A 9557-nucleotide genomic window follows, 5' to 3' on the forward strand; every position below is an offset into this window, starting at 1 on the left:
TTGTCTAGAGCCTCAAATATAGCCTGGAGCCTAGTGTCTAAGGCACATGACTGGGACCCGGAAGGTTGGTGGTTCAAGCCCCGGTGTGGCCACGATGAGATCCGCACAGCCATTGGGCCCTTGAGCAAGGCCCTTAACCCCGCATTGCTCCATGAGGGATTGTCCCCTGCTGAGTCTAATCACCTGTAAGACTCTTTGGATGAAACGGTCTGCTAAATAACAAAGTATCATTTCAGTATTATATTTATAAACTGCAACAAACCAAAGATCATAGCAACAACTACAGAACACAAGTTGGATAACGGTACAACTCGCATAACATATCAGTTGTCTAGAGCCATGAACATTATATCTACTGATCAAAAAAACCAAAGCGCTGCTTGAATCTAGGAGAGACAGGTGCTCAAAAATTGCAGCACCAATGAAGAAAAGCCAAGGCCCTTTGTCTCCGAGTGAGAAACTAGATTAAGAGCCTTTATTAAATGGGCAAGAACAGGGAAAAAGGGTGCATCACATGATACATATAGGCCAAGTCAGTAGCTACGGCATGTTACAGTAGAACACACCAGCTAGTAGAGCTAATGCCGTTATAGGCTCAGGCGGTAAGCGCAGTCGTCTGGCAGTCGGAGGGTTGCCGGTTCGATCCTGCCCTGATGTGTAGAAGTGAGCAAGACACCTAACCCCCAAATGCTCCTGACGAGCTGGTTGGTGCCTTGCATGGCAGCCAATCGCCGTCGGTGTGTGAGTGTGTGTATGAATGGGTAAATGAGAAGCATCAACTGTACAGCACTTTGGATAAAGGTGCTATATGAATGCCAACCATTTTCCATTTAGCAAAGCAAGGCATTATAGGATAGATATTGTAAATAATCACATAACCATGTATCCAATGACCCTGTAGCACGTCGTTTCTGTTTTTAGAGATGCAAGCTGCGATGCATAGCAAATTAATGCTACAACTACAACCCATCTATCTTTATCCATCTCCAGAGAGATTTGTTTATTTAAAAGTGCTCAGATTATTCTCAAATCCCTTTCATTCTAAACATAGTTATACTCCAACCATGTGAAATGCACTGACGAAGTATCTTAAGAGCCACGGTGAGTCAGAATTTCAAAAGGACTGTCCAACCATAACACAAAACCAAATAATGGCAATATGAAAACGTATTTAGGGTAGTGCACGGTTATTGTTGAAGTGATGGCAATTTTACCGAAAAAGCCCAAGGGAAAGTGAGCAAGACCACTCAGCTCACTCTCAGCCTGAAATGCATCTCTGGTGATTTCTAATGGAATATCTAGCAAAATAGAAACTGTTAGAAAAATTATAGAAAGGTTGACAATGATAACATTTTGCGTCAGGCCTACGGCGCAGATATCTCAGTGGTTACCCAAAGTAAAATCGTAAATGTTAGTTAAATATTTTCTTTGGGAAAATGTGAAAGCAGACTCCGTTACACTGATGGTATAAACTGTCTCACATTTATGACGTTACACTGCACGAGTCTTTTCTCTTCTATAAATGTGAATATTACAAGAATACCACATTCAGAAAACAGAAATGTTATTTGTCGTTTTATCACCCAAACGAACCACAACGACAAAGGTTGACCATGCTAATGCTAACGTTAGACAATTATGTATATAACTAAGTTATTTTAAGAAGTATTAAAAATATTTTGAATTTGTACGTTACCTAGTTAAGGTTAGCTAACGTTACGGCGCTACCAAAGACGATGAGTAAGACTAAGAACAAGTTAGCAGGCTAGTGAAAAAAGCACACAACAGTTAGCAATGATAAGCGAAAGCAATCAGACAGTTATAACACGCAATTATAACTCGAAGGACGTATTCTTACCAATCGAGGATGAGGTTTAGTTAGATTTAACTGGTTAACTTTCTACGCATAACAACGGTTAGTTGGCTATAGCGAATATCTGCCTGGATGCTATCAGGAAGATATCAGCTTCCGACGAAGCCAGCCATCATAAACAAGTGAAGTGGATGAAATGGCCATTCATTCAAAGGGCGCTCCTCAGACGCCGATCCACGACCACACAGTGGCTTAATGGCACGAATACGGCCGCAGTATCTGGCCCAGTATTTCTCAAGTGATTTTTAAAGTGATTTAGTGAATGCAAACAACGCTGGAAAGCCATATATCACTTTTAAATTGCACCGCAATCAAGTCAGTTCAACTGCGCGACTCAATAACAACAATGCAACAGCGTGCCTCGTTTGACCACAACGAGTCAGCCATCCAGCAACTCGTAATATCGCTGTGAAATAAGATGATCTCTTGTTTTTTTTAGCTCATCGATGGGGATATACTCTGATTGTACTTTCTGCATCTCCGTATTAGACAAACTATTTCGTTTGCAAATAGATTTCCTCACCTGTTGTCGCTGAATCCAATACCGTCTCCCTCTACGTGCTCCGCCATTACAGGACAACAAGGGAAGTGTGAGCCTGACCTTCCGGTAAACCTTCTGCGTCACAATTGTGCATAATTCTATTGGAGGAACATCATGTCAATCTAACTAACTACAATCCAATTGGCCCTCTGAAAAGTATAAGAGGCAACAAAGCAATCGTATCGTATATAAAAAGCCAATACGCAAGAGCAGCTGTTCAATCAAACAGAATATAAGAAAATAAGATTGAATCCATTTCAGTTTCAATTTCATGAATTACACAAAAAGGCACACGCTACCAAGAAGTAATCTTGTTAATGTGTGCAGGGATCATATATATATATATATATATATATATATATATATATATATATATATATATATATTTACAAATAAATTATACAAAAGGAAAAAAATCTGTTCACCCACTTACCTTAACCTACTTGTCCCTTTGGCACAAATACAGACATACACGTGTTGCTCCTCTCTGGCTGTTAGTTAGTTAGTCCATTTTTATCACGTTTTATCCACCAAAATATTCATTTAAAATGTAAAAAATGTATCTGTATTATTCTTCATTATCTGACACATTTATTTACAATTAGAAAAGGGGGGGGGTCTGGCCTCATATTATTCCTGCATATGTCATTTTCTGATGAGTTTATTGATGAAAGTCAGAGCTAATGCTATTCTTAGAGGAGTAGGCCTATTTTGCAATAGTCACGCCTGGATGTTATGAAAGCATCATGAACATTGTGTATCAGTGAAGATGGCGTTGAGCATGTACTGTTTCTAAGATGATAAATGATTTGGCGTTTGGCGGTGCTGTTTACGTGTTATGTTGTACGCCTGTTATCAAGAATGATACCCTAAAGGTTATGAACTAATGGTAAAGGCTGGACACAAGCCATCATCCAGAATGGCAATGTTAGGTTGACAATCTTAATAAACACAAGCACAAACTTCTGTTTTATCTACATTTAGTTTGAGGGAATTTGAACTTGTTTTTTGTCAAGTAGACAGGTAAAGTAGGAGAGAAGTTGGTTGGATAAAAATAGGCATAGGTGTCTCCCCAGCATATGAGTATAGAAAAATGGATTTTCCTGGTTAAGGCAGGCTACAAAAAAGGTTTACAGACACGCGCATCCTACAGTAGATGTAGGCTACTGTATCGGGCTAGGTGCATAATTTATTTATAAAATAATGAGTTGACAGGGTGTTTGTAAATACCCTGTATTTTCAAAGCGGTTGGCCTTCGTTTCTGCGTTGTGCAGGCCATCAATATGATCATCCTGAAAGAAAATGCGATCAACCAGCCAGCTACAGTTCTGCAATTTAATTTAACGTCTAACGTCTAGCTTGTCCATCTCCATCATACATTTCCTGTTACACGGGGATCTGCTGCAGCAAGAACAGGCCCGATTTTCAGTGTCCATTTGAGAGCACGAGAAAATCTTATCTCTGGAAAAAAAATGTCTCTGTCTGTCTTTGCGACACACTGATGTCATCTGTGACATTGTTCTGTGCACGCGCGCGTTGTGTTTATTCAATTATTACCCGTTGAATTTATGCAAGATCACGAAACAAGTGGCATAAATGATGCACATGTGAGCGCTTTTAAAATTGAGAAAAAACGTAGCTAGATATGGATAGGAGAGGATGGCGACGAGGGCGAACGACGCTTTCACATCACCACAGTAACGTTAAATGTACTCGAAGTAAAACGAGAAGTGGGCACAGACTAAATAAGAAATGCGTCGCAAAATCTCCTCCGGACGATCGTCGTTTGCCACATCCCATTGTTGACCCCTCTGTTAAGGTCAAAACAGAAGGAGTGAATTTAACTTTAGACCCGTCTGAAGCAGGTAGATAGCATCACTGTCTAGTAGTCTAGAAAACTTGCATAGGACTAACGTTAACGTAATGTAACCATCATGTCACGATTGCTAGTAACGTTAGGATGCTAGCTAAGCACTGTTTTGCTTCGCGTTAATGCTAGCTAGATAGCTAGGTAACGGTTATGCATCCAGAGTAAGCTAGCCATCCTATAGACTCCTGAATATATGATTGATGTCTAAAGTTAACTCTAAGATTAACGGAATAAGCTAAGGCACTAAGTCTGTTTTTCATGACATCTGTCGTCAGCGATGTTTGACTTCCCTTTGGGAAAGGACAAAGATGGCAAGATTCGGCGACCCATGAATGCTTTCTTGGTCTGGGCGAGAATTCACAGACCGGGCCTGACGAGGGCCAACCCATCTGCCACAAGCCAGGAGATCAGCGTCCAGATGGGGGAAGAGTGGCGCAGGCTTTCGGAGGAACAGAAGCTGCCTTACTACGAGGAAGCCTTCAAACTCAGAATCAAACATGAGAAGGAGTTTCCTGGTAGAAAATGAATTACAGTTCAGGCTGGCTATTGCAAATCTCCCTTTAAGTGCCAGGGTGGCGAATATGTGATATATTTTCTCATTTGCATATATGAATTACAGTAAATTTTATGATGTATATTTTTTTATTATTATTATTTTATTTACTAGAAACGGTGTCTTTTTTTTCTTCCCCCCCATTTCATGGCTCCTTAACCCTGGTCCTGGAGAGCCAATTATTTGACCCGTTTAAGCAGCTGATTAATTTTTTAACTCGCCTCAGCTGGTGTCCTGCATCTAAATTGGTTCCGGGATTTTATAATGAAAACACATTCCAGGGGACAAGGTTGCTAACCTCAGCTGTCCTCTTACACTTAATCCAGAGGTTCCAAGTCGTTTTTATACCATATCTACACACATTCTAAATGTAGAATTCAAATCAGGGAGGTTTATGTTTATTGGATTGGATAGATAAATTGACATTTTCAGTTAATTATTTCCATATTTTGTACAAACCTCACATACACATAATGTGTTGTCGTGTGTGTCTCTCAGCGCACTTAGATGAAACTACAGAATTGTATGGAAGATCTTTATTTACATACGAAGTTAGATTGAGGCCACGGTTTCTTTTACATTGGAGCCCTGTGTGGTACAATATGTGGTTTCCATCAGAAGTGTTGAATAATTATTTGAGATATATGTGTTTTCCAAGATTGGGAGTACAAGCCCTCTCCCAGGAAGAGGAAGCGTCGGGCCGTGTCTGCGATGCCCGGTTCTCCATCTGCAGTTTCGGGCGGCAGGCCAGCAGAGGGCGCCATGTTTATCACCACGGCGATGACCAGCGAGGACGGCTCCATCTCCTACACCCTGGCTACAGGTACACACACCTTATACACCTAATGCACACCCCCACACAGGTACACACACCTTATACACACCACATGTACACACACCTCATACACACCACACATACACACACCTAATACACACCCCCACACAGGTACACACACCTCATACACAACACACATTCACACACCTAATACACACCCCCACACAGGTACACACACCTCATACACAACACACATTCACACACCTAATACACACCCCCACACAGGTACAGATACACACACACATACACACACCAAATACAGGCCCACACAGGTACACACACCTCATATATACACACACACACACACACACATTAATGTGACATCCTGTGTCTCTCTTTCAGGTCACAGTGAGCAGGCCCTCCCCCAGGTCACATGGATAATCCCCCAGGCAACCAGCTCAGCCCCTCCCATCACTCTGTCCCCCTGTCAGCCTGGCCACGCCCCCTTCCCCTCAGGGTACCAATGGGGCGATGGCAGCCCTGGCGTGCCAGTGCCCTTCTTCCTGCCCACCTATCAGGAGCCTGTATTAGCTCCAGTGGATGGGGCCATCATGCCTGGTTCCTATAGGGAGGAGGTCCAAATGCAGCCATTTTACTGTCCCACGACCTCACACACCCGTACCACAGAAGAAGGGCCTGACCACACGCAACACACTCCGACTGCAGGTAAACACAATACCCAGTCTCAATACTGAATAACACTCTTAACACACGCTGCACACTCTCTATTGGTAAAAATATTGTATATATGTAGTACAATTACCATAATATTTATCCCACATTTATACAGATACACACAATATTCAGTTTGTAAACCAGTGATTATTTACGGAAATCTTAAAATATTTCACTTGTGCTGCGGGAGATTATCCTAAAGTGTGTTTAACATCCACAGTCCTGAATCTCGAGTGTGAATTTAGGAAATGCAGGTGGCGATGCAGAGCATTCCTCTTTATGTTCCGTAATATTTTATGACAGAATTTTAGAAAGTGATTCCATAAAAACCCATCAGTAGCTGACAGAGATAAGGCAATAGACAGTAGTGATTGGCTGGCAGGAATGAGGCAATAGACAGTAGTGATTGGCTGGCAGGAATAAGGCAATAGACAGTAGTGATTGGCTGGCAGGAATAAGGCAATAGACAGTAGTGATTGGCTGGCAGGAATAAGGCAATAGACAGTAGTGATTGGCTGGCAGTCCTGCAGGGAGATGTCCAGCTGACTCTGGCATCACCCAGGGAGGCGAGGGCTTCAGTAGGCAGAGATTATAGCGGCTCAGTGCTCCCTACTGCCCCCTGCTGGTCGATTGGGCGCCAGCAGGTCTGTCTGTTGAGCTACACAGAAATGGTCAATAAAATAAAATAAGCCACTAAGGATGACAAACTTAAATTTCCAGTGAGAAGTTGAGTGTTAGTTGAGAATCTTGCCCTGGCCAGTAGCACCATGTGGAGGTTCATTGTGCAACAGTGCCCCCTTCTGGCTGATTGATGGCTGCAGCCTGAAAAAGACTTTCCATACTGGGGGGAAAATGTCTGTTCAAAGTCAACCCTTAGTGGCATTAATGTGACTCTTTGACTCAGTCACAGTGGGCACACTTACACCTACACACACACACACACACACACACAGACACTCTCTGTCTCACACACACACACATTAATGTGTTTCTCTGTGTGTCTCTTTTAGGTCACAGTGAGCAGGTCACTTGGACCTGCCAGCCTGGCCCCACCCCCTTCCCCTCAGGCCACCAATGGGGCGAGGGCAGCCCAGGCATGCCTGTCTTCCTGTCAGCCTATCACGAGCCTGTATTAGCTCCGGTGGGCGGGACCATAGTGCCCGTGCCATATAGGGAGCCGTCCTACTGCCCCCCGACTCTGGAGCTGCCCCCCCCCTGCCTGACGACCTACCCCCCCACCAGAGGCCTCCCATTGCCCCTGCCCAACCTGCCCCTCCCCCACATGTACCCCCCCAGTGTCCGGCCTCACCCTGCCGGCCCCTACCCCCCCCCCTCCCCCCGACCCCAGCTACGTCCAACTCCACCCCTCCAGGTGTGCCCCTCAGCTCTCTGTACCTGCACACACAGGCCAATCACAGGCCTTTTCACCTGTTCACCTGTGTTTCGCAGTTGATTGTAAAAAAAAAAAGAAAAAAAAAAAGTTTATTTTTTATCACTAGATTGTGCTAAAAAACTGGACAATAGTGTGCAGAAGTCATCAAGCTCTTGCTAGCCAACAACGACTCTGTTGTGTAGTTTTTTTAACGATATCACAGATGTGATTTGCCCATTTGGGACAAAGAATAAACTGAATAAACTGAGGATATACAGTCTGACAGGCTGGGTGTCCCTGGGTGTCCCTGGGTGTCCCAGTCTCAGGCAGACGTTGGGGCTCTGAGTCTCTGCCCTCTCTGTCCGCAGTGCGTACAGTTACCCAGAGTGCCCGGCGGCGGCGGGCGGCGATGCAGGCTGCAGTGAGAGGCTCCAGGACCCGGACATGATGCAGGCGCTCCGCAGGGCGCTGGCGGGGGCGGGGGAGCTGGGGGGCGAGTTCAGCGCACCCCCCCCGGAGAGCGCCTGTCTGCTCCAGCTGCTCGGACTGATGGACGACGGGGGGGAGGCGCCCTGTAGCGTGTAGCGTGTAGCGTGTCGCGTGTAGCGTGTCGCGCTCACGCCAGACCTGCGCTCCAGCAGCGTTTGTTTGGGATTCAGATACTTTTCTGCATTTCACTAAGCTTGCCTGGGCGGTGTGTCACCAGGCTGGATTGCCCAGTTAGCTGGATAAATTCAATACTGGAATGAGATGTTTCTACTTCAGTCCATGTTCCAGTTTTGGAAATGGGTTTTACTCAGTTCAGTTAACCAGCTAACTCATTAATCCTGCTTTGTGGGTTTTACTCAGTGCAGTTATCCAGCTAACTCATTAATCCTGCTTTGTGGGTTTTACTCAGTGCAGTTATCCAGCTAACTCATTAATCCTGCTTTGTGGGTTTTACTCAGTGCAGTTATCCAGCTAACTCATTAATCCTGCTTTGTGGGTTTTACTCAGTGCAGTTATCCAGCTAATTCACTAATCCTGCTTTGTGGGTTTTACTCAGTGCAGTTATCCAGCTAACTCATTAATCCTGCTTTGTGGGTTTTACTCAGTGCAGTTATCCAGCTAATTCACTAATCCTGCTTTGTGGGTTTTACTCAGTGCAGTTATCCAGCTAATTCACTAATCCTGCTTTGTGGGTTTTACTCAGTGCAGTTATCCAGCTAACTCATTAATCCTGCTTTGTGGGTTTTACTCAGTGAAGTTATCCTGCTAACTCAGTAATCCTGCTTTGTGGGTTTTACTCAGTGCAGTTATCCAGCTAACTCAGTAATCCTGCTTCGCGATATATCCCCCAGGCAAGCTTATCTGGTGTATTAGAGCAAATGAAAATGAAATAATCCCAGAAGTATAAACCCCACCCAAGATCAGTAGAGCACAGAAATGTATTTGAATCCAAAACAAATGCTATTTTAACTATTTTAACACAACCACACACACACACACTCACACACACACACAACCACAACCACACACACAACCACACACACACACTCTGTCTAAAGTAATATACCCTTGCACAGCTATAAAGTCCCAATCCGTCTCATTGGCCATTGAGTCAGTCTGTACGCAAAATGCTTTTTTCATTTTTCCTCTCTAGAATCCGGTAGAGTCAGATACAGAATTTAAATAGCTCACTAGCAAGCAAATGTATTTGCAAAATATCAGCATTATCAAATATGCTTGTGATTTAGCACAGAGGATGTAATGTATTTTTCGTATGAAAATAATAGTAATGTATGCTCACTAATTTCGGTGTAGTCAGGTGTCGACAGAGGGCAAAAGAAGGAAAAACA

The 9557-nt window shown here is 43.9% G+C and overlaps 1 protein-coding gene across 1 annotated transcript; it reads left to right on the top strand.

The window, feature by feature from the left end:
• The first annotated feature begins 5119 nt into the window (after positions 1-5119).
• LOC133125246 (uncharacterized) lies at positions 5120-8304 on the top strand. The gene is made up of 5 exons (XM_061237015.1): positions 5120-5165; positions 5496-5660; positions 6015-6338; positions 7358-7631; positions 8088-8304. Exons 2-5 carry the CDS (start codon positions 5549-5551, stop codon positions 8302-8304), a joined length of 927 nt encoding a protein of 308 aa, XP_061092999.1. The 5' UTR covers positions 5120-5165; positions 5496-5548.
• The last annotated feature ends 1253 nt before the right edge of the window (positions 8305-9557 follow it).

The sequence above is a fragment of the Conger conger genome, chromosome 3, assembly GCF_963514075.1.
Source record: "Conger conger chromosome 3, fConCon1.1, whole genome shotgun sequence".
Classification (NCBI taxonomy): Eukaryota; Metazoa; Chordata; class Actinopteri; order Anguilliformes; family Congridae; genus Conger; species Conger conger.

Excerpts from the sequence above, each read along its gene's own strand:
- LOC133125246 (XM_061237015.1), top strand. The coding sequence starts at position 5,549 with ATGCCCGGTTCTCCATCTGCAGTTTCGGGCGGCAGGCCAGCAGAGGGC. Across the intron at positions 6,339-7,357 it reads GCAACACACTCCGACTGCAG|GTCACAGTGAGCAGGTCACT; the intron begins GTAAACACAATA and ends TGTCTCTTTTAG. Across the intron at positions 7,632-8,087 it reads AACCTGCCCCTCCCCCACAT|TGCGTACAGTTACCCAGAGT; the intron begins GTACCCCCCCAG and ends CTCTGTCCGCAG.